This window comes from Drosophila elegans, unplaced genomic scaffold (genome assembly GCF_018152505.1).
Source record: "Drosophila elegans isolate 14027-0461.03 unplaced genomic scaffold, ASM1815250v1 contig_208, whole genome shotgun sequence".
Classification (NCBI taxonomy): Eukaryota; Metazoa; Arthropoda; class Insecta; order Diptera; family Drosophilidae; genus Drosophila; species Drosophila elegans.
The window spans coordinates 9,929,268-9,953,626 of record NW_024545578.1 but is presented as its reverse complement, the minus strand read 5'-3'; the positions used below and the strand labels follow the sequence as shown (position 1 = coordinate 9,953,626).

The 24,359-nt window shown below is 41.0% G+C and overlaps 4 protein-coding genes across 10 annotated transcripts; 2 read left to right on the top strand and 2 right to left on the bottom strand.

Moving 5' to 3' along the window:
• Nucleotides 1-272: 272 nt before the first annotated feature.
• On the bottom strand, nt 273-19,360 carry LOC108146769 (formin-like protein). 7 transcript variants are annotated; one of them, XR_001774489.2, is made up of 10 exons: nt 18,809-19,190; nt 11,373-11,456; nt 7,035-7,121; nt 4,881-6,584; nt 4,603-4,816; nt 4,245-4,537; nt 3,254-3,808; nt 3,065-3,184; nt 2,570-2,895; nt 1,915-2,017 (listed from the first exon to the last, which is right to left on the bottom strand). XR_001774489.2 is itself a non-coding variant. In XM_017272907.2 (9 exons), the coding sequence occupies exons 1-9, from the start codon at nt 19,076-19,078 to the stop codon at nt 1,775-1,777; spliced, it is 3,570 nt and encodes a 1,189-aa protein (XP_017128396.1). In that variant the 5' UTR covers nt 19,079-19,360; the 3' UTR covers nt 273-1,774. The 7 variants fall into 7 exon arrangements, 4 of the variants coding, with proteins under 4 accessions (XP_017128396.1, XP_017128397.1, XP_017128394.1 ...); XR_005977263.1 differs by having other exon boundaries at nt 1,972-1,987; XR_005977264.1 differs by having other exon boundaries at nt 1,972-1,987; nt 4,881-6,557.
• A 584-nt stretch (nt 19,361-19,944) lies between these two features.
• On the top strand, nt 19,945-20,735 carry LOC108146771. Its single transcript, XM_017272910.2, has one exon. It carries the CDS (start codon nt 20,071-20,073, stop codon nt 20,539-20,541), a length of 471 nt encoding a protein of 156 aa, XP_017128399.1. The 5' UTR covers nt 19,945-20,070; the 3' UTR covers nt 20,542-20,735.
• A 56-nt stretch (nt 20,736-20,791) lies between these two features.
• Nucleotides 20,792-21,890, bottom strand: LOC108146770 (RNA exonuclease 4). The gene has a single exon (XM_017272909.1). The coding sequence runs from the start codon at nt 21,795-21,797 to the stop codon at nt 20,919-20,921; it is 879 nt and encodes a 292-aa protein (XP_017128398.1). The 5' UTR covers nt 21,798-21,890; the 3' UTR covers nt 20,792-20,918.
• A 330-nt stretch (nt 21,891-22,220) lies between these two features.
• On the top strand, nt 22,221-24,272 carry LOC108146615 (ATP-dependent Clp protease ATP-binding subunit clpX-like, mitochondrial). Its single transcript, XM_017272661.2, has 2 exons — nt 22,221-22,318; nt 22,373-24,272. Exons 1-2 carry the CDS (start codon nt 22,242-22,244, stop codon nt 24,138-24,140), a joined length of 1,845 nt encoding a protein of 614 aa, XP_017128150.1. The 5' UTR covers nt 22,221-22,241; the 3' UTR covers nt 24,141-24,272.
• Nucleotides 24,273-24,359: the final 87 nt, after the last annotated feature.

Genomic DNA, 24,359 nt, shown 5'->3' with positions numbered 1-24,359 from the left:
AAATTCTCAAAAATACTTTTTGGGATAAAGTTCTATTTGTATTATTTTATTGAATAATTTATCCTCTAAGCTAGGTCATGGGACGCTTACCTTCGATCGTTTGCTTATACCATTAAGTTGGCGCTAAAATAAGAAATATTTAATACTTAAGTCAAGATTACGGATTGAGCGTAAAGTCGACAATCAATTTTCCACCATCAACCAATGGTCATATATATATAAATGTTAAATGTTTCAAAACGAACCCTTAAAAAAAAAAGAAAAACACTATATTGTTTTGGCTAGTTTATTGGGTTAATAATAATTTATTTAAAATAGTTCGAGTGTTCAATATAGTCGTGTAAATGTGTGTACAAAAAATCCGGCATTTTATATTTATATATAGATTTCCTTCTCTTTCGTTCGTCGTATACCATGCTGGCGTCTTATCAAATTAAATAACACAATATTTAAGAACTAACAATGCAGAGCGTGCTAATCGTGTATGTTTGCTTTAAAACGCTGCGACCTGGTCTTATTTTGCGCTATTTCTTTCTTTTGGCAAATTAAAGAGAAGAAGATATTTAAAGGATATGCATAAGGATGCCGATGGCACTTGTAAATATGTTAATACAATAAAACTGTGCTTATAGTTCAACTAAATTCGTTATTGCATTTTAAATATATATCTAAGTATATATCGAGAGAAGACACTATCCAAAAGAGATTACAAAAGCTTTTCAATAATTATATTTTGCGTGTTTTAACTGCTGCTTTATAGTAAACTGCTCCATATCAGTCTTCGTCAATTTGTTGTGGCTCGTGAGAATATATATTGGCTTATAAATGGAATATCTATTTGTATAGTTTTATATATCCTTTGTATAAAAATTCTAATAAAATTTTATAAAATGTGTAGTTCTTTAAGTGTAAAACATTCTAAAAATGATTTTATTTTCTGGCATGCAATATTTTGGCGCTTTGTTTGGGTTTTCGTTGCTGGCTGTGTGCGGAGTGAAAAACACAATAATAACATATAAGCCGATAATTTAAATAGGAAAATATACAAAAGTTTAATGCATTATACTCTCTTCTCATACAATTCATTGCTTATTTGACTTACTAAAAAATACAATAGTTAAAGTAGCGGAGTTTGATTCTCCATATTCATGCGGATTTGGCATCTCGGATGGATGCAGCAAGTAATTCAAATATAAAAAATAAAATAAAATTAAATAGCACATATATAGTCGATATATATGTATGTATATATATGTACACAGATTAAAATTTAAATCATTATTTAACAATTAAAAATTTGATAAATACACCATTCGAATTTTCAAGTTCAACTTAAGCTCTAAGCAACCAAATTAAAATGCATTTTTACAAACAAAATTTTGGCGATAAAAAATGTCTCTCAAAATTTAAGGCGAGATTCACAGAAGGGATGTTAGGTTGTGCTTGTGGTTGTCGGTGCTAAATGTTCCGTTGAGGATTGGGATTCTGGGATACGGTAAGCCGTATCCGGCTCAACTTAAAATTAAATTGGAAAATATTCGAAAAAAAAGGGATTCGTATGGAAGGGAATGTGAGGTGTGTATGTGTACGAGTGTTTCGAAAACAATTTAATCGCCCAATCACATATTGCAGTATCTGTAATGTTCTCTTTTCCGTTTCCGTTTCTGTTTCTGTTTTTGTTTCAGTGTGAATTTTGATTTTCGATTCGTTGCCTTTGCCCCGTCGTCGTCGTCGTCGTCGTCGTTCCATCGTTCCGTCGATCTCGATTTCCTGTCTAGCTATCCATCTCCTCCAGCGTTCGCGACAGGCGATTATTGTCGATCCTCCGGCGCTGCGACCGCCGCACTGCATCCGCCCGCCGGTACGGCTCACTCTTCAGTCCGAGCAGGATGTCCTCCAGGGCTCCGTTGTATACCTCGTCCTGCTGCAGCAGCTTCTTCTCGCGCACCGAGTGCGCCTTGCTCTTCAGCTCGTTTATGACCGCGTCCTGCAAGGATAACGCGCCATTTGAGGGCAACTGTTTGCATTTGGATTTAGGGGAGCGGATCGATGCCAAACCGGAATGGGATTAGAGAAAAAGAAACAGGTTAGCATTAAACACGGATAACCATCACCAAGGAACAGCAACTTATTACTAAATGATTACTACTGTGGGTGCACATGAACATATTTGGGATCGCTGACATCCTTAATTTTACAATAATTCATAACTTTTAAATTTTTATTATTTATTAAATTTTTAATTGGTATAAAAATTTATTGCACTTTTATATATTTATTTTTTTTTAACGAATTAAATCTCGTAACTCTTTAACTTTATTTTCAAATGTATTTAAAGTGTCCGTTAAAGTATTGTTTGTTAATGAAATACAAAAATTTAGTTGCGTGCAAGTCCTGGCACGAGTCCAAAATGTGGAACGGCACACATATGTACATATGTGAGATCACAGTCAAAGTGGATTGGAATTAGCAGGGGGAATTAGCGAGGGATTTGACAACACAATAGTGGAGGATTAGTCTGAGCAAATACGGTGTTAGGAGACAAGTAGAGACAAGCCAGGCGACTTACACTAATGTGGGAACTTTACACAAAACAAATCCCGTCACATGTCGCCCACAGAGAGCAACAACTAGGCGGTAGTATGGGGTGGTGGTTCGATTTTGTTTGTGGCGGATTTGGCGGGGATTTGGGGCACGGACGGGCAGAGACCAAGTCCCCCTCGAATTCCCATCCCCAGTTGAGTATTAGACAGAGTGTGTGGTGCGATTTGTGTGAGTCAACCAAATAACCAAGTTAACGTGCTAAAGATTGAGGAAGTGGCCGGTGGGTGGATGCTACGATGGGACAAGCTGCTTCTGCTGCTGATTGGCAAAGTCGAGCAGGCAATGTATTGGCTGCATAAATCAAATCAAACGAGATTAAAAACAAATCATAGCAGGTTATCAGGTTTGATACGATAAGTGCAATTAGAGATTAGATGTATGAAACCGATTCGAGGGACTTGGCCACCCTGAGATGAAAGGACTGATGGCTTGCGCTTCGTGGTCGATGTCCGCCACTCACCTGTTGCTTCTTCTGGTTGACCTTGTTGCGCATCAGCACCTGGTCGCTCTCCTTCTTGGAGGCGGCCAACGCAGCCGCCTTCTCCAGTCGCAGCCGCTGCTCGTTCTCTTGATCGTGTTGCTGTAATTAGCAAGGTAGTATAAAGGTAACATAAACCCATTTTGTATTATTCATATTAAGTAGACCAACCTTAAATGCTCTTGTGAAGCGCACGATCAGCGCAAAGAAGGCAGCCGCATCGGCATTTCGCGAGGAGTCGCCAAAGTACTCCACGCACTCCTTGAAGGCCTCCTGCGCGTGCCGCAGGTCGCTCTTGATCTTCTTCAGCTTATCCTCGCTGTTGTTGAGGAAGTCGCGCAGAATGTGCGTCTGGACACCCTTCACCCGCAGATCGGCCTCCTTGCGCACCAGATCCATGCCCTTCTCCAGCTCCTGAACGTCGGCCACCACATTCTCCAGGGCCACCGATGCCGCCTTATCCGTCCCGTACAGCTCGCTTTCGAAGTTCAGCAGCTCCGGGAACTTGGCCCGAATCGTGGCCACAATGTAGTGCAGCAGCGACGATCGCTTGTCCGTGGATTTCGTATCAATCAGCGTATCCAGCGATTGCAGCTTAAAGCCGTAGGCCGGTCCCCGCTTATTGCTGTTGAGATAATTGCCAAAGGCCAGAACTATTTCCAAAACAGCCTTGAATTTCAGCGATTGTTTAAGAGAAGTGGAAGCTCCTGCTATAGATTGCACTTGCTAAGATGGGAAAATATTATAAATTATTCGTTGGTTAAAATATTAATCCGCTTTTCTTCAACGGTTAATTTGTGTTTGTCTACTCATTCATACTTGATTAACTAATAACAACGTAATATATACATGTATAGATTTGTTTACTATTAAAAAGTTAAAACATTGTTCTGATATTTAGTACTTTATATTGCTGACCAAAACAAACTATTCTCTGCGTATGTTTAGCTTTGTCATAAGCAAATGCATATTAAAAATTATGTGGTTTTGTTCAAACAAAACAAACAAACAAAATAGAGAACCAGCTGACAGCTGACCAAGAAATTGCTCAGTGAAGACATACATAAATAACAAGATTAGTCAACTAATGATTCAATTAAATCAGGAATTCAGTAAGTTCCCCACTCAAAAGGAAAAATAGTGTAGATTTCCATTTCCTCACCGGACTAATGAGATGAACGCTGTCGACAAAATTGCCCATATAGTTCATGATGGCCAGCTTGGACGAGATGCGCTCCACTCGCGATAGCTGCAGCATGAACTTGTCCTCTTCGGTGAGCAGCTGCTGGTCCTTGCGCTCGATAATGTACTCCTTGTAGGACTTGACCTCGGCATCCGTGGGCACCATCTTCTGCAGCAGCTCGACGTTCTCCAGCGAGAGTTTCTTGAGGTCGAGACTGTGGATGGCAGCGATGACATCGTCAATGGGCATACCCAGCTTGCGACGAGAGATTGCTGCAAGAAGGGCAAAAACAAAGTCAATCAAACCACAAATAAACAGGAGAATGCGGAGCACTTACCAATGTTTCTCAACCTCGTGTGCTCCAGCAGCGAGACATTGTCGGGCCTCTTGAAGCGTTTGCTGGACTGCAGCGAGCCATCGACCTCGGTTCCATTGCTGCCATTGCGCAAGGCGCCGCCAATGCCGATCTTAAACCGCTCCTCAAACTCGTTGAAGTCGATTTGCTTAAAGATCTTTTCGTCATCCAACTCGTTGAAAATTGTGCCACGCACCTGAACGAAAGATGAAATGATTAGCTGATAACCAATAAGACATTAAACTCCACTTGGATCTTACCTGGTTGGGCTTCAATGCTATCCAGTTCAAGGTGGGCAACTTGTATTTGGTGGGCACCTTGCGCTTGATGGTCATAGCGCCATCGGGAGCGGGCATAAAGCCGGCCACCGGAGGCGGCGGTGGCTGGAAGGAGCTGAGCATGGGTGGGTCATGTGGTGGCGACGCCACCGTCGAGGTGAGACTGTCATTCGGACTACCCAGTGGACTGAAGCCCGGCATCATGGGCGGTGGTGGTGGGGCCGGTGGTGCTGGCGGCGGTGGGGGTGGAGGAGCAGCTGACATTGCAGTCGGTGAGGCGGGCATAGGAGGCGGGGGCGGCGGCAGCGCTAGCGAGGCTGCCCCAGAACATGCTCCAGCCAGGAGATTGCCGTTTGCCAAAGAACCATCGCCACTGGACACGGATCGTGGCAAGGAGCGACTAAGCGTCTGCAACTCCATGTTCTTCGTGTGCAGCAGTGTGTCCCGCTTCTTCAGCTCCTGCTCGTTGTGCTGCAACATGCGCTGCATGACGGTCAGCTCCTCCTCCAGCTTCTGGCGAATCATGGCCAACTGCTCTCGCTCCGTCTTCAGCGTGAGGTTCTCGGTCTCCAGTTCCGCATACTTATAGAGGAACTCCGAGTTGCGATCGATCTCTCGCTCCAGCTGATCCTCCAGCTCCTGGACTCGCTCCAGGGCTGAGGTCTTCGTTTCGGAGTCCTCCATCAAGGCGGCCACGTCGAAAACGTTGTCCAGATAGGCGGAGATCTGTACCTTCAGCTCCTCCGACTCTGTCAGTCGAATCCGCTCCAGATACTTGTCCAGGCCCAGCGCAGTGAACTCGTACTGCAGATGCACCCTGTAGTTCATGTCCTCGACCGAGTGAACCACAATGTTCATGAATTGCATGCACGCAACCATGAAGTCGATGTTGAAGGCCTCGAAGTTCATGAAGTACTCCATGAGGGTCTGGAAGCGCCGCTTCTCCTGGCACACATCCTTGAAGTTGTCGAACGAGCCCAAAATGATCTCGTGCCCGCCCTTGACCAGACAGATGGCCGCCAGGAGCTCCAGGACCAGGGCCTTCGTCCTCAGCGACTTGTGGATGAGACTCAGGGCAATGCAGTTGATGGCCTCGCGATGCTGGATGACCATGTTGAAGCCGTACTTGTTGTTCATGATGGCACGCAGGCACATAATGGACACATGGATGTCGTCCGTGGCGGCGCCCATGTTCAGCTTGGCGATGTGCCGTGACCTCCGCTTCAAACTGGGACTGTCGAGGGCATCGGCAATGGTGGGTCGCAGGAATCCATAGGACACTGGGTGCTGGCCGTGCTGCTGCCTGGCATCCAGCAGTAGGGAGCCGTTGCCGAGGCCATGACCTGCACTGCCCCCATGGGACAGCGCAACACCTGGTCCGCCGGGACTAATGGAACTGCTGGTGCCCAGCACCATCTCGCCGCCATCGCCGACGCTGGTGAGATTCAAGCGCTCCTCGGAGGCACACAGGACACCTTGGAGGCGCTGCTCGTGCCGCATCATATGCAGCCGGAAGCTGAGATAGTCGACCAGGGCATCCAGACCCTGGTTCGTGTCGTCCAGAAACTCCTTCACCCACTCAATGTGGTTGGTGCGCAGCGAGATCTCCAGATCCCGAAGCACCTGGGTGGACGTGGACTCGCCGACCATTTTCCGTTTCTGACAAAGAAAGTAGAAGAGGTAAAGCTGTAAGTGTACAAAGAGAGAGAGTGGAGAAAGTGGAGGATAGGAAGACGGGTGGCCGGAAAAAGGCGACAGGATGCGGATGCGGAGTCAGCAGCGGGAGGACCAGGATGAGGATCGGTTTTTGGGATAGTGCAGGTGCCAGGCGGTAAACAAATAAAGAGAGAAAAACATCGGGGGAAACAGGAAAAGAAGAGTGTGGGAATCGTGGTGTGTTGTCAGTGTTGTGAGTAGAGAAATGAAATTTACACATTAATATTGGAACAACAGATTTCGATTTCAAGTGGGATTAATTAACTTTGATTTTTCATTTTAGCTTGAGCCCAATAGTTGGTTAAAGAGTTTCTTTTTTTTTTAATAACTTAATTTTAATTTTAGAAGACAACCAGAAACCACACTACAGAAACAACTACAGGAAGCTATATATGAAAGAGAATTAGGAATTGTACATACCCGATGACTCCGTGAGGCCTTTGGGTCCAAATATGTTCGCAGTTTACTCAAGTAATGTGAGGGCGGATCCTTTGCCTGCACCCTTTCCTATAATTAATGTAATAATATGTTTAATTAATAATAATATTTTGTAGATAATATAAAAGTTAATTGATTCTTGAAGTTTTTACTAAAATTTACAAGTTAATATACCAAAACGTTACTCAATTCTATCCACGCATTTATATAAAAATAATTAACACTGCTATCTATAAGAATACGTTTGTCTAAAATGGCATTAACACCTTCAGCAGAAAAACTTGTTCAACGACTGAACTTTATAACAAATTTATTTTATGTTACACAGGTGCGAAAGGCCAAACCAATTAAATTAACAATAATGTACGATAACATCCAAGAAAATGTATATATTTTTACAAGCGATAAATCATTTTTGGATTCAGATTTTTATATAATTAAGTTCCTTTGTCCTTATACTAGTTTTCCATTTATCATGGTTCATCATAAACGATTTCAGCTGGTTTTCCAATATAATTGAATTTAACTGTCAGCTGCTTTTGCCCAATCGTTGTGTGTAATAGACGCTTTTCAAAAACTATTATTTACAGATACGCCAACTCCAGAAATACGCTACTCGCTTCCTAATTACTAATTGCAGCCTCTACCACATTAATTGCCGCTGAAATCATCTTCAGCGGAGTTACCCAAGTCGCTGTTCAATGAACTGCCAGTGATCGGGCAACTGGATGAGGAGGATGGGGGATTTTTCAGCGATTCCACATGCATTAGCACTACCAGAGACCGAGACTTAGCGGCTTTTACTTTTGTTTTTCTTTCTATGCCTTAACTGCATATTTTTGTACATGTTTATGGTGCCGCACACCTCCACCCTTTATGACTCTAAACCCCTCGGGGGATCCAAGATACCACCCATCACATAAGCATCGATGGCTTGCCTAACTTTAAACATTTTTAAGCATGAAGCGTGGTATACTTGTTTTGGCTTGCGTCTATTTGTTGTTGTTTTCTTTTTGGGTTTAACTATGCCAACAACTAAGGCAGCAACCAAAAGCCACAAAAACAGCAACCAACAGCCAACGCATGACTACAACCTAAACTATGTGTGGGTTTTAGTTTTGGTTTTGGGTTTGGGTTTGGGTTCGAACTGCAGCTAGAGAAAAACCAGTTTCGATTCTTTTTCCTAGTCGAAGAGAGCTGGAGAAAAATATCAGCATTCATACAAGCACAGATATTCCTACACGTACACGAATACGGATATGTGTTTACAAGCCGCTGCAAGCAAGCGGCTCCAACGATTAAAAACTGCAATTTATCGCCGTCATAATAATTTGCATTTTGTCACTGTGAGCACGAAGAGCAACCGAGGAGCATAGAGACAGGAAGATGGCGAGGACCGAGTCCATGGGATTGGCCTCACTTGGCAAGCTTCGCCTCCACCATCGCACCATTCCACCATTCCACCATCCCACTATTATCACCGGACCTGTCCGTCTTACTGTCTGCCCGTCCGTCTGTCAGTGGGCTGCGTTTTCATTCATTTTCATGACTAGACTTAGTTGGAGTGGAACTGTGGAACAAGGGCATGTCAATGTGGCTAATAAACTTTTAGGAAGGAACTTGTCTCGGGGGAAAAAAAAAAATAATTTACAAATAAAAGAAATTTTTTTTGTATTACATTTCATTTTTTTAGTTAACCAAATTATTTTTTTGATATTTAGTTATTTTTTTGAGCAATGCTCATATTATGAGTCACACTGTAGTTTCCTTTCACTTCAAGTCTTCGTAATAATAATTATTTTCAAATTATCACGTTCTTGATGTGGAACTAAACGTTTAGAAGGCCGGGAATTCACTCAATTTTGTAAAGAAAGAAAAGTCGAAAAAAATGTATTCGTCCAATTTAATTGAAGTTTTTTAATTGGTTTGTAATTTTATAAAGTTGGTCTGTCCAAAGTCGATCTAAGATAATATTATCAAATAGAGTGGAACAAAAAGGCTGTGAAAAAACTTTATAGATGTGCCTGAAGCATTGCTGTCGTTGGGATTTTAATAGCGAATCTTAAAATGAATTAATTAATTTTATACACCAATTCCCAGTGCATCACCCACGGTGCAGTGGGCCTGAGTTATGGAAAACAGGTCTGGGTTGCAGGCATATGCAGGCGGTAAAGGAACCGGCGACGACGTCGTGGACAACAACAATAGTCGTAGGAATAACTGCAGCAACAACGACGAACCGTGTTGGGTGTTTATGATATTTTATCGTATGGCAGAAATTGTTTGACGCGAGTCCCAGGTTTTTCCGAAGAGTGTTGAGCATTCCTTCCTCTTTGCTTTTATTTCTTTCGAGAGCTACTCCTCCAAAATGCCGATGGCGAATATATTATGCTCGGCGTCGCCGTTGTTTTCCGTTGTTATTTTCCTAGGTGCAGCTCTTGAAAATTCAGTGACCCAGTTCCAAGGGAGATGGATAGATAGCTGGTTGGATGGATGGATAGATAGAATCCACCAAAAAGAGGCACGCTCTAGCGCACACGTTAATAGTTTCGTCATATTCCAAAAACAGCAGCAGCAGCAGCAGTAGAAAAAACACGCAATCTGGATTTGTCCATATAGCATATAAAACTCGCAATTTACTGCCCTATTCTAAAGCAATTTAGAGCCGCTCTTTTTGCCCAAATGTTTCGGTTTTTTGGATTCAACGAGCGAATTTAAATCATTAAGCTCTGTGGTGTGTGAAGCGGCAAAAAAAAATACATCAAAAAGCGCGAACGACCAAACAGCACGCACTGCATAATGATTGACAAAGCTGATACACAATGCATATATATATAATTATCTATCTAGACAGACAGAGACATATATTTAAACACATGTCCTACAATTTATTTATGCCATTTCAGCAATCGGTGCTGAACAACTTGTCGTCGTTTTAATACAATGCGAAATATTCCCCAAGTTTAGCTTAACGTAAACTGTTCAAAGGTTGAGGTAAAAATGCATATGCTTTAATTTCATTCCAAATCAACAGTTAACATTAATTATAAATGGGGGGCAATTATTAGCAAATTTAAACCTTTCGTTCTTAAATATTTTATTCTATTATTTATTTATTTATTTTATTTGTTCTTATTTATTTTAACAGCAGTACTGGGTTGTAAAACATTTAAAGCATCAGTTTTTTTATTATGAGGTGATCACAATAAAAGTGCGTCAGCTCAAAAATATTTTATATGTTTAAACTACTGTTTCGTAGTAATCAACAGAAAAATACCTGATAAAATGATGTTTACAAATAGTAAAGCCTACATTGTTATCACTTACATTTCGAAGAAATCCACTGTTTAAGAACAAAGTACTGATACCTTTCCAATATTGCAAATGCTTGTGCTTATATGTACCTTTCTTATCGAGATTTCCCAGGCGTAAACCTGCTCGATCTATTCGCAACCCAGTTGGCAGTTGCTAATTGAAAGAGAATTTCGTAAAGTTGCTCAAGGCATAAACGCCTTTAACATTCCAACTGGCCTACGCACACACAATTTCATTGCGCAAAGCCATTTGGTAGAGCTTAATTAGAGCGGCGCCCGCTCCACTCGACCCTCCCCACAATTGTGCAGCCTAAAGGTCAGTGTTCAAGGTGTCGACACCGACTTGAGCCCCTCTCAATCCATGCCCATGTTTCTATCGTAACCCCTTCTGATCTGCGCTCGAGAAAGAGTCCAAAGTGCTCGAATGGGAATTAAATAGCCTATAATCTGCAAAACGCAAAAAAGGAAGTCCAGACTTTGATAACAAAGTGTTGTTAGCAAAAAATATATTTTAATGTGTGTTCTAAATACCATGTTTAACTTTTAAAAAATGTCTACTTTTAATCTTTATATTTATGAATATCGGGTTAGGCACAGCAAAACAATTTATGGAAGTAACAATCTTTTTTATGCGAAATATAAGTCATTCTAAAAATGTTTCTGTCGTGTCATTTGTTTTGTTAATTTTTAAATAATGAGTTAGGCACAGCAAAACCATTTATGGAAGTAAAAATCAAGTCATTCTAAAAATGTTTCTGTTGCGACATTTGTTTTATCAAATTTATTATTTTTAAATAAAGGGTTAGGCACAGCAAAACCACTATGGAAGTTACAATCTTTTTTATGCGAAATATAAGTCATTCTAAAAATGTTTTTATTGCGTCATTTGTTTTTTAATTTTAAAAGGGACTTTTTTAGGAACTTAAACTTATAATAGCTTATAATCTCTAACTAAATCGATGAAATTGAGTTTAAGTATGAAAGACAAATGATTTCTTTTACTTACTTGATCGCATACCATGTCCCATTTCTTTTCGTCATCATAGTTTCGGAGTAGCTTTGCTTTATCCGGTGGCAAATCCATCGAAGCCTGTAACAAGAAGATACGAAAATAATTTGTAAATTTTAATGCTCAGATAAACAGATATTTCTATAAAATAGTAAAAAGCTGGAAATGCCACTCAGCCAATTGGAAAACCCATTAAAGCCAAAAATTCACTGCGTATTATGGCCCATTATGGTCTCCAGTCTTGCATCTCTAGAGTAATTACCGGAGCACTGTTTGCCTGCCCATGCAAATATTATAATACTTCAGCTGCTGATGGTTAATCAGAAGATTACTGAGGAAGAGTCACACACCATAAAGAAAAGCCAACACAGAAGTCGACAAGGTTTCGCTCTATTTCTTAGATTAAACTTACAAGAGAAACTTAATTTTCACATTTGATCTATATCAAGGATAATAAACTATATATGTAAATTGAAGCCAGAGATTCGAGATTTAAGCTGCAACTCACTGAACCACATCGCAAAATCAAATAGTCAGAACCAATTTACCTGAACAACTACAGGCGATTGTGTAAAATGGTTAAATATACCATTTAACGGGAGGGAATGCACCATAATGAAATCGGCAAATATGCTTACGTGACTTCAATTTAATTTTTCCACTTTTTCCTCCTTTTTTATGGGTGCAGCTGCAGTTGGAAGTTCTAATTAGACACACACACACACACTTCATACTGGGATGAGAGCAGGAAAAGGGTGTGGTAAGGTGGAGGGGACTACAGCAAAATGTATAGAATGTATTACCTAGCTACATTGGATGCATAATTGGAATAAAATGAATAATAGAAATGTATTTGGTGCATTGCAATGCATTGGGACGCAACAGATCTCTCATCTCTTTACATACACCATCAATAGAATAAATTTGAATATTTCGAACAGAATATTTAAAGAGAAAGCCTTCTTCTTATTTCAAAATTGTATGCACCTTAAGTAAAAATATTGTCTCTAATGAATATTGTACAACTAACAATTTTAACCAGATATTCAACTCTGCTGATTATATCAATATAAAACCCTAATAAAATATATAAAATTTAATAAGTGCTGTAAAACAAATTAATCTGTTTCTTGAGACGTCTACACAAATCCTCGTTGTCCAAAATGTATTTTTATTCACAACTCGATAATACAATGCTTTTTGTTCAATGTTTTTTCACATTCAATTACTTTTAATTTTCATGAAGCTTCGCAGTTTATCAGAGTGTTAATTAAGCTAAACAATTATTACAATTATCTTTACTTTTGCCTTTGTTGAATAGGTTTTACTACGTGCGCAGTTCTAAATATATTTGCAATGTATTCCCCATGCTCAGAGGGATTGTAAGCAAATGCGAGAATGATTGCAAAATTTATTGATTAATTAATTGTAATGTTATGGGTGAACCATTTGGCCTCAAACTCCCATCATCCCCTTCGTTTCCACACCCAGTCCATTGTCCGTTACGGTCTGAACCCATCAGGCTGAGTGATTTGCCTCGACGCGCTTTTCATAATAACAAAACAATAAATAAGTAAATAAAAGAGTGCTTAAAAAGAGAGAATAATAAACAAGGTGACAAAGACGAGAGCTCTCTTCAATATTTATGCCAGGGCAGACAGGCTCAAACGGCCAGAAAGCTAAAATTTACTATATAAATTGGACATGATGTACATACGGTGTACATATTGTTACTTGACCGTCATACCGGATACGCATTTTAAATTTGTTTTATTTTATTTTTTTGTCCCTCTTTTTGAATTTGTGTGTATATGCATAATGGGGCGCTACGGATTGTGAGCCTCACTTGCCCCCTCATTTCAGCTTCAATCTGTCTACGCTCATGCCAAATGAGTAAGCTTCGAAGGTATTTATTACAGAAAAACTACAAACAATAATGATGTAAACATCACTTGATAGTGACTAAGAAAAGATTTTGTAGCCTATACATATAAATGCAAAGAACGATTTAAAATATTAGTTATTCTTAATATTATAAATCCAAAGAAATTTAGTTCCATATTAAGAAAAACCACATGGCGCAATTATAAAGTGATTTTCATGCGAATCATGAACATGAACAAAAAAACAATTTAAACACATGCGTTTAGTGAGTCAATCAAGCTCGTCATTTTAATTCACATCAAGAAAAACCCATTTCCATAGAAATATTGTAATTTAAATATTTATTTCTACCTAAAAATATTGAAGATGTGTAATAGTTTCTAAAAACTATACAACATTTTCATGAAGGTAAAACAAACAGAAATCGTGTATTCGTGACTCACAAAAATGATTTTCTAAAAAACATCCAGAGAAAATTGAATGGGCACATGTTCTTGGATTATAAAAGGAAATACTTCCTTTCTTCTGAGAACCTCGCATGTTTTTTATTTCAAAGATAAAAAAAAACACCGATTAGCTTCTTAATGCACGTGCGAAAGACAATGACTAATTTTTGCTATTGAAAGGCATAGAAAAGTAATCGGAATTATAGTTTCCTATAAATACCGACATGGTTTGTTATCTATTTGATTCATCCAAGATCTGTATTTAAGTTCGAACAATTTCCTTTGTGTTTGTTTGATTATCTTACATGAGGTTCTCATGAAGTCTTAAGTCGATTACCATTTATACGCATAAAAAACGGATGGTCTTATGTTTTTATCATTATTATGTTTTTTTTTTGCGCTATGGTCTTTTTGCAGACCGCAAAGGAAGTGAAAACCAATGATAAACTTATGTTTGCCCTACAAGGCAGATAGAGAAGTTCACATAATGTGGAAGCCTCATTTTTGCAGAGTCAAAGCTGCCGTTAGATAAAGCCAATCCAAATGGACAATGCATTGAACAAAGACATCAATTTATGGCCATCGAATGCGTGTTTCATGCATCGAGGGCTTTAATAGGTGTTTAAGACCAATAAACCAACAAGTTAAAATAAAATTAAAAGTTATGCTTTAGTTTACAATGTTACCTAATTAGAAATTATATAATACAACCTGTTAATGTAATTTAATTAAAATTTATTATTCAAGAAAGAAAGTTTTATTTAGAGCAGACCAGATAATTGGGAAAGAATTGAACCTGCCCTCGCATCGGCGAAAAGTGCTTAACAATATAAACAACAGTAAGTGTTGCGGTTCAGTGCTTTGTGGTTTATAAGCCTTTGAAAATGTCATTAAGAGAGACGGGTAACCCTGAATCACCGCATCTTAACTACGCCCCTGCAGGCAATTGTTTATAGATATAGATTCTAGGCCCAAGACTATTGGGCAACGATGATTAAGCGAGTGAAAGTTGGTTCGCCTGAGAAAGCTGGAAAGCGCTCGGGAATGAGGATTTTATGCGGTTTAGTCTTTGCGTCTTTCTCTATATTTATGCCTATGTATGTGAGTAATGACACCCACAACAAAAACCGCAGATAAGTCTCTTGAAAGTTAATGCCTTCAATAATGCAATAAAATTAACATTTTTATTCATTTATATTTTAAGCTGCCTCTTTAGCGTTGCAATAAATACACTTTTACTTTCAATTGAATAAACTATGGGCATTTTATTGGCTTGATGCCAATTTTACAGAAATTAAAATGAATTAGTAAACAAAAACAGTTAAACGGTCGCTTGTGTGGTATTTATCTGCTGTGCACTGAAATTCATTCAATAAACTTCACAGCTGGAATCTGGTAAAGTATGAGTCAAGAGGCAAATTGCATAAGGCTTTTCTGGATATAAACAAAAACCTTAACCCCTTGAACTTGAGATTAAAACATTTAATATGTTTGAAGATAAACACAACTGCAAATGGCAAACAAAACTTAATTTGAGTAAATAACTTATGTAAATCATATAATGTTTAAGGAAAATAGGTAAGGAGAAGTAAGTACCTTACCAAAGCTATAACTATTTACATAAAAATAGGTTTGCAATAGTGTAACTTTCTGCCTTTTTTCAAATGATAATTAAATATATAATTCTAAATAAGGCACAGCAAAATATTCGCATTTCTAACTACTACTTTTCACAATTCTCTCAGTCGATTGTTTGATCAGCTTGAATGGTGCTCCATATAGTTGCACCCCTTATGTTTCAAGATCTCCCCTTCCTCGTAGTCAAAGTTCAATCAACCCACGCGCGCAGAATCGTAGCTTAACCGGAAACATATGCACCGACTGCGTCTGATTAGATCCATCCAAATGCAAATTATTAGCGGCAAAATTGTCGGTCTGTTGTTATTTTTAAACCATGAATCAGACAAACAATTGCCTCCAATCGAAAGGCGAGTGCACGGACATTGGCGCATTGGATCTGGCAGTCTCCGGTCTGTCAAGTCAAGTCCACTTCAATGGCAATGGGCCAGCGAGCAGCACTTTTGACTAAATTAAGGTAAACACGAATTAGCCAAGCCGGAGACACAAGGCAAGGGCGAGGCCACCAGGGCTCGGCACAGCACCTCCACAATGCTACCGAAATGGCAAACAAACACAACATCGAGGGGCAAAAAAAAAATATGAAAAAAACAACAGCCAAAGGTAAACATACGAAAACACACACTTTGAGTGCGAAAAGAAGGCAATGAATTTTGAACAAACAATAGGCAAAGAATAACAAATTGGAGAGGGAAAAAATGTTATCTAAGGTCTGTCAATATCTTGAATACCCTTGAATTATCGAATATTGATTCCCTTTCAAAACGGAATTTTTATCAAAGTACATATGTCGATAAGATGTTTAAACAGATAGTCCTACTGTTACTGATCTTATTACAAAAGAATTGTCTTTTTTATAGATACGTCAGGATATAAATTTTTCAATATCCATCCCTAACAAAGGACACTTTATTTTTTACTTTACCCTTAATGACCATATAAATATTTTCAGCCCTGATAAACGAATCAATATTTCGTGTCACCAAAATTGGAGTGGGTATAATAAAAATGTGGTTCCTTATCGAGATAAACACGAAATTTATAAACTTAAGATCGCACAAAATGAATAATGCCAAAAAGAAGCAGAGTTATGGGAAGATTAAAAAAAGAAGAGCGAAAAAATATAATTGTACCATATCTATAAAATTTATATTTGTTTCCCGTAAGCATATAATAAAATTTTAGGTACCACATAAATAAGTTCAAAACTAAACTTACAACATTAAGTACTGAATAAGGTGAAATTTGTTTTGTCAACCGCAGAAGTAATATAAACTAAGATCATAACAAACCTACAATGTCGAAACAACAAATAATTTAAAATTCTACCCCAAAATCATATTATATGCACTATAGAGATGCTATTTACAGTAACAACAACCCCAAGATCAAAACAAAAGATCATGAGAATGGGTTGTAGTGCCAAAAATGAGCAGAGAAGTTGAAAACCCGATGTAGGAGCATTTCTCATATTACTGACTGACTGCCGATAACTGAGAACTCAAGCAGCGCTATATAAATAAAGATTTCTGCTCTCGTCTTCCCTTTTGTTCAGTTCGTGCGAGAGATAAGCCGCGATCTCAAAGCCATCCAGCAGTTTCAGCAGCCGCAACCGCAGTCGCAGAGTGCGAGAAAGGGAGAGGACAAGCGGACCCGGTCCGGCACGGCGGTACACTAGTGAGTCAGCACTGGAGTGCGACAGAGAGGGCGACAATCGATCAATTCGCTTTAATTGCCATTAGCATGCCGAATTGGAGTGGCTTACAAGGCGGGATGCAAGGGGGAGCGAAACGAATCAAATGGCGGCTGTGGGTCACAATTATTTGTTACGGTTTTATGACCGTCAAAGCTGAGAGCTTTTTTCGCTCTATTCTTAGTTTTATTTTATTTTTTGGCAATATGTTTACTCGTAAAATCTTAATTACGCAGTGTTGTTCGGAGAAAAAACCATCTAGTGGAATGACAAACGAATTCAGATGGCAGGGCACACGCCTTTGGCACAGTGGTTCTTATACACTTGCGGACAGACAATTAGAAATCATGTTTTTTCAGAAGAATTGTTAAAATATAAACTTATTTTTATTTATTATTGAAATCGTAGAGCTACAATTTGTCTGTCCCTTTGGTTTAAAAAAAAAATATATGTATAAAATCTACCTTTGTTTGGGCTCAAATAAAATATTTCCTTAGGGGGGTTTTAGTATATAGGGAATGAAAACTTGATCCCTGTAACTTTATGGCTTTAACCATTTGAGAGTACCCCTTTGTAAGTTTGAACGCAATATGATATTATAAATGAAATATTAAACATGGATTAGCGAGGTCTTTGGAAGACAAACTCCTTTTGGCTAAAGTGGTTTTCTCCGAGATCCCACACACCCATTCCACTGTACCCTGCTTGGGGAGTTGTGCAAGCCGGAGCAGAGAACAGAACCGAGCAAAAAGGGGGAGAGCCGCAGATACAAACTCAGAGATACACACGCACACCACCGAACACTCGCGGTCGCACATGTGTGAGTGGCTGACAAAAATTCAAGCGAACAAGTCGCCGCACACCCGATGAGGTCATCAATCACATGCAACAAATGCGAGGGCGGCACAAAACGCGGCAGGGGCAGGAAGCCAATCCTTAAGCCTCTATATACCAGCTACTACATTCGCTTAATAAATTGAATATCTCAGATTGCTTTTGGATATAAGCAAACATTTCTTCTAGCGAATTTGGAACATTTCACAGATTGAAAGGAAAGGGGTGAGTGTTGTTTCTAAACAATCAATACTTGATGCGAGTGTATAAATTAGATACCGGCAAATTAAAATAGCATTGCTTTAGCTTTATTAATTTTTATTTATGACCCAAAAATAATAGCCTACACAGTACCGATCTTAAAATATTTAAATTTAATTTTGTTACTCCAAACAAATCCCACTGTATTTATTAATAAATTGGGGATGAAAATGAACCTAATTCCTTTCTGATAGCAGGTGTAGGCAATAGACATCTGCTATTGATAGGATACTCTTGAAATCGTGTAATTCGAGTACATTTAAATAATTCTTCAAACAGTTAAAAATGTAAAGGACAAGGATTTTGCTAAAAAGATGAATTTAACTCTTCTATTGTTATCGTGCTATTGTTATATAAAAAATTTATTTCCAGTAAAATTTATTTATTTTTTATATGAATTTGAGATTTGAAAAAAAAATATTTATCGCCGATAATAATAAATAATAATTTTGTTCGGATCAAACCTTTTTTTTATTTTACAATTAAAAGTTTGACAAAGGCGTTTTTATTTTAGCTATACTGATTAAAATTCAAGTATTTTCCAGTTAAAACAATGATTATTTTGTACCAATGAACCGATTTTGGTCTATAAATAAAGTTACAGAATTGAACTGGATTTAATCGGCCGTAAGGATTACATTACATAAGGATTTTAGAAGCACTAGAGCAGCACTCACCAGAACCTTGGCGAATCGCCGGTCCAGCTCGTCCGTGGTGGGCATCGGCTGCTGGCTCCGGCTCCGCAAGCTCGGCTGTCGGACGTGTTGGTACTGGGAACTGCAGCCGATGTCGTAGCGCAGGTCCTGCTTCTGCAGCGTGCCGCTGGAGATGGAACCGTTGTGCTGGTGTCCATTGCGCATCGATGGGTGGTGCGGATGGGGATGCTGCAGCTGCTCGTCGGCGTCCACATCGGCGCTGGTGATGGTTCTCGACTTGACGGCGCCCATTATGGTGGCAAAGCGACCTGAGCTGGAACCGGAGACGGAGCCGCCTCCTCCTCCTCCACCTCCGCCGCCTCCCCCTGGATCCTGTAATCCCCTGAATCCGGATCCTCCGCCGGCGGCGTCCTCGATGCTCGCCGCTTGGAGCGCTGTGCTAAGGGACAGCGAGAGTGTACCCCATACAGTCCGGCAGAGGGCACGGGTGCGTTCCGGGCAACTTGAAAGTTGCTCTTTGATTCCGTTGAAGATATCCAAAGCGGCTGCTGCCTGTTCGCTGCTCTCGAACGCTCACAATTGGCCAAACGAAAATTACTTTTGGTTGGTTTTGTTTCTGGTTTTTTTTTAGGTTTGAAAAAGGGTAAAACTGCTGTGTTCAAATTTTGATAATTTAATTTACTTCTTTCTGACAATGTAAGCAAAAACACAATTTGTTGTCGTTGCTGTTGTTGCTGGTGGTGCAACGGCGGCACTCACACTCTTGCATGCACACGAACACAGTCACACACGGATGCAGGCACGTACACAGACAAAGGCAAAGATTTCGATGAAAGGCTCCTGCGGCAGGCGACGCCTCTTTTAGCTTTGTTCGCAGGTTTTTCCGACCGAGGGGCGTGTAGTTTTTTACATATCGTCCCGCTGACTTATTAAAATCGGACTGGAACCGAGGAGTGTGAGAACCGAGAGCAACTGCAGTTAAATGCACTTTATTTTTACGACCGACCGCACGACGACCGCGCTTCACAAATATTCCGGAGAGTGTGACCGTGGTTGGTCGGTGAAAAGATGACAATGACTCTGAAAAATATTCCCTGAATATACCAGAAAATGTCGTAGCCAAGACTCAAACCACCTAATGCTCTCCCGCCATTTTTGTGGTATATTTTTGGTGCCTATGAACGTCACACTGTGAATTATTTATTTTGCAACTTAATTTTGTTTTCATATTTATACTAAGAAAATGCAAAAAAACGCTTGAAAGGCGTCTGAAACACATTAAAATGAGCACTCCCCGCAAGAACTTTAACAACCTGCCGCCTTACTCCCCGCGTGCTGGTCAGTATCCTTCGCAGTCGTCCGACTACAGATCCCAGCAATTCGGAGGCCAACAGACGCCTCAAAACTCAAACTTTGGATTCTACGAGGACAAGCAGGGCCATCAAAAGTCCCAGCAGAATATTCCACATTTCTACCAGAACAAGTCACCGCAGGAGACACAAAGACATCGGCCCTATGGACAGCGTGGGAATTTCGGACGCGGGGGCAACTTTAATCGAAGGAATCAACCGAACTGGGACCAGAATCAGAGGAACCAGCCAAACAGAGAGCCCAGCCAAGGTGGAGGCTCCTTTGGGCAGTACTTTCACCCTTCCATGCTAGAGGATCCCTGGCGGGATCTGATGGAGCGCCACGAGGCCATCCACGGATCCAGCACTGGCCAATCCACACCGAAAGAGGTGGAGGCTTCTTAGGTTGTGACAAAAATGTAAATCACTAGACAAAGGGCTAGCTCCTTATTGAAGATAAATGTACAAATTCCTTATTCACTTAGTTTGCATTACCATTCAAACAACGTGTACACAAAAAGATCAGTTTTTAGCCATTAAGCTATGATTTAATTTAAGTCTGCAGGGTTTCGACTGAATAAAGCGGAATTCAGCGAGAACCACTTTAATTGAGTTTGGCCGTTAACATACCATCCAAAACAAAAACACTACCGCATATGTTGTAACGTTTTATAGAATTAAGCAACAGTTTCCGATAAATGAAACTCGTGTAAACATACATTATAAACTTAGGGCTACCGTAATCCTTCCCCTGAGTGCAGTGGGGTTCCCCAATTTCGCAGCTAGTAGTGCTGCTGCTGGTGTCGCTTCTTCTCCAGGTACTTCTCCCAGTCACCGGCAATACGATTGTATATGCCCATGGCAGCGCGGGCATCCTCCACGGAGTTGTGCTCGCCCGTCTGGATCTCCTGGCCCAGCACGGCCATGGTCAGACGCTTCAGGCTGGGCGTGTGGCCATTGGAGACAAGTTTGCAGAGCGGCTTGTAGCGCGACGTGTCGCGGATGTTCTCGAACGGATGGCGGATGCTCAGGACGGCGAGGTCGTTGCCCAGTGCGTGTCCGACCAGAATGCGGCCATGCAGCAGCTTCACCACCTCATCCTGCACGGTGGCAAAGTCCTCGCCGTTGGCAATGTCCTGTGGCCGAATGCCCGAGACGCTGGTCCTGTAGTCGGTGACCTCCTGACGCGGTTTCACATGCTTGTCTAGCAGCACCTGACCCACGCGGTTCACGATGGACACGCGGGCCAGCATGTCGTCCTGGCCGTTGTGTCCCACGCCCACCATCTCGCAGTCCATGGCCAAGTATCGATTGCGTTGAGCCTTTTTCTTTAAGCGCATGCGTGCCGATTTTGTGAGTGTTTGTGGTTCCTTCGGATCCTTCGCCTCCTGGTTTTCGCTTCCAGGAGCAGGTCCTGTTGGCGTTCCACCGGCAGCGGCCATCCAATTGGAGCCGGCCGACCGACGACTTGTGTTCGGCTGTTGCACCTGTAACCGCTCCATTGAAGTTTGCAACTTGCGCTGATGCGGGGAAGCCACATTTTTCGTACTACCAGTGCTGTTGTTGTTGCTGTTGCCGGAGGAGCTGCTGCTGCTGCTGGCCAGGTTATTCGCACGGCTGCGATTCATGTCAAACTGCTTCTGGCGTTGGCTAGCGGACATGGCGCCAGGGAGTCAATATATTTCAGTTAAATATCCTGTTTTTGTTAATGTCGAACCAGAAATGTGTTATTTTGTTCGAACACCTTGTGCCAGTGTGACCAATTTGTGTTTTCAAAATATTACCGGTAGTTTTTAATATTTGTGGCCGCGTTCAGCATTAGAACTTGATCAGTGATTGATCATTATCACGGCTTAAGTTGTGTGCTGAATGCAACCAAATGTAATAAGCAAATTTCATAAAAAATAAAATTTATAACTTAATTTATTTCCTGAAGTAGCAAATAATTATTTTACATTTAAAAATTAATTTCATGCAAGGCGTATTCAGCTGCTTGGAAATACGTGTGGTATATTTTCATTTCACTAAATACTAAAATACTGGAAAAGCTAGGCGGGGATTCCACTCCTGCTGCTCATTTCGCTGTGAGTTCTAAGAGGGGAATCATGTCAATTTGTTATAAATTCGTAGACGGCTATTGTCCATATAGAGATAGTTGCTTCTATCAGCACCTGGATATCAAGTAAGCGAACTGAGAACCAACAAAAGAGATCGTAACTCCTTGAATATTCTTTAGGAGTATGCTGAGAGAAGACTTGGAATCAAGTATAAACGGAAATGTGTGGCCCCTTTCAGCTTATGGCCCCTTTCAGTTAAAGGGCAATATGCCAAACTTTCTTGAGGATGAGTCATTCGAGGAAGTCCGGTTGCGGTGCTATGAGACTAAGGGACTGTATCAAGTTCATGAATTTCACAGGCAGTTTAATAGCGCTGTTCTGGCGGCCAAAAACAAGATGAACAACATGCTCCAAATGGACAGAAATACACTTTCCACTATAATCACAATCTTAAAAAAACCAATAGAATTCCAGCCCATTGATCCCTTCCCGGCTTCTGATTTATGTCCCTTTGTACGTTTTCAACAGAAACAGACAGCTGGAATCACATCTAGTGGAGCCACTGGCCAAAACAACAACAAGTCGACTTACACCCTAGTTCGTTTTGTTTTTGGCGGAACCAAGGCAAATGCTAAACCAGAAAATAACATTTTTGGCAAACTGCCTCTGCTGGGAAGTACGACTCCAAGCTTAAACTGTATTAAACAGCAGCAAAAACCGCAGTCCGTTGAACAGGGAAAATCCCTTTTTAATCCTTGTGCAAGCCAAGGAACGCCAGCCAAGAACGACGAGAAAATGAAGCAGGGTAAGCTGCCTCCAGCACCGGAGAAGATCATGGAGTATCTGGACAAGCACGTGGTGGGCCAGGACTTCGCCAAAAAGGTGCTGGCGGTGGCAGTGTACAACCACTACAAGCGCATCCAACTCAATCTGCTGCAGCAAGAAGCATCTGACCAGAAGTGTCCTCCAGGGCTCGATCAACTACAGATCTCTGGCAACGGCTTTAAACCAAAAAGTGCGCCAAAAAAAGAAGATGCCAATGCCAAGCTGGAGAAGAGCAACATCATCATGATAGGACCAACGGGATCTGGTAAAACATTAATTGCCAAGACCATTGCCAAATTCTTGGACGTTCCCTTTGCCACTTGTGACGTGGGCGAGGACATCGAGATCGCCATCCTGAAGCTGCTGCAGGATGCCAACAAAAACGTGGAGCGCGCCCAAACGGGCATCGTTTACCTGGACGAGGTGGACAAGATCGGTGCCTGCTCCAAGAGCAAGTGCATACTCAAGTTGCTGGAGGGCAGCGTGGTAAACGTGAGCGATCGTAAACAGTTGTTTGGCGTCACGCACCAGGTGGACACTACGAACATCCTGATCGTGGCTTCGGGCGCCTACAAGGGTTTGAACGAGATCATTGTTCGTCGCCTCAACGAAAAGGGATCCACATCCCCGGACACGGAACAAGTCAAGCGGGATTCGATCCTGACTAAAGTAAGGGCACAAGACCTCGTTAAGTTTGGCATGAGCCCCGAGTTTATTGGCCGCTTCCCGGTTATAGTGCCCTTCCACAGTTTGGATGTCGGCATGCTAGTGCGCATCCTGACCGAACCGAGCAGCGCATTGGTAACGCAGTACAAGACACTGCTGGATTTGGATAATGTGGCCCTGACATTTACCAAGGAGGCCATCGAGGCGATAGCCCAACTGGCGATGGAGACGAACACGGGAGCTTGGGGATTGCGCTCCATTATGGAGCAATTGCTGTCGGATCCCATGTTCTCAGTGCCCGGCTCAGACATTCGAGGTGTTCATATCACCGCCGATTATGTGAAGGGCAAATCCACACCCGAATACAGGAGAGATACGGACGCCCCAGATTCCATGACCATTCCCCCGACCTCTGTTACCAAAACCAATAAAAACATTAAAGATGACGAGAAGTGAGATACGAGGAACCAATGTCATTTGGTATAACTTTCAACCAAATGTTTTAAAACTAAGTGCCTCTGTAAAACAAGGATTTATTTGAGTTTATCGATTTACAAAAAATAAATGTACCGATACGGTAATCTTGAAAACCCAATTATTTTCATATTTTTTGTACAATTTGTATTCTTAATAAAGATTGAAAAAAAAATCGCTAATGTATCTTTATTCACTATG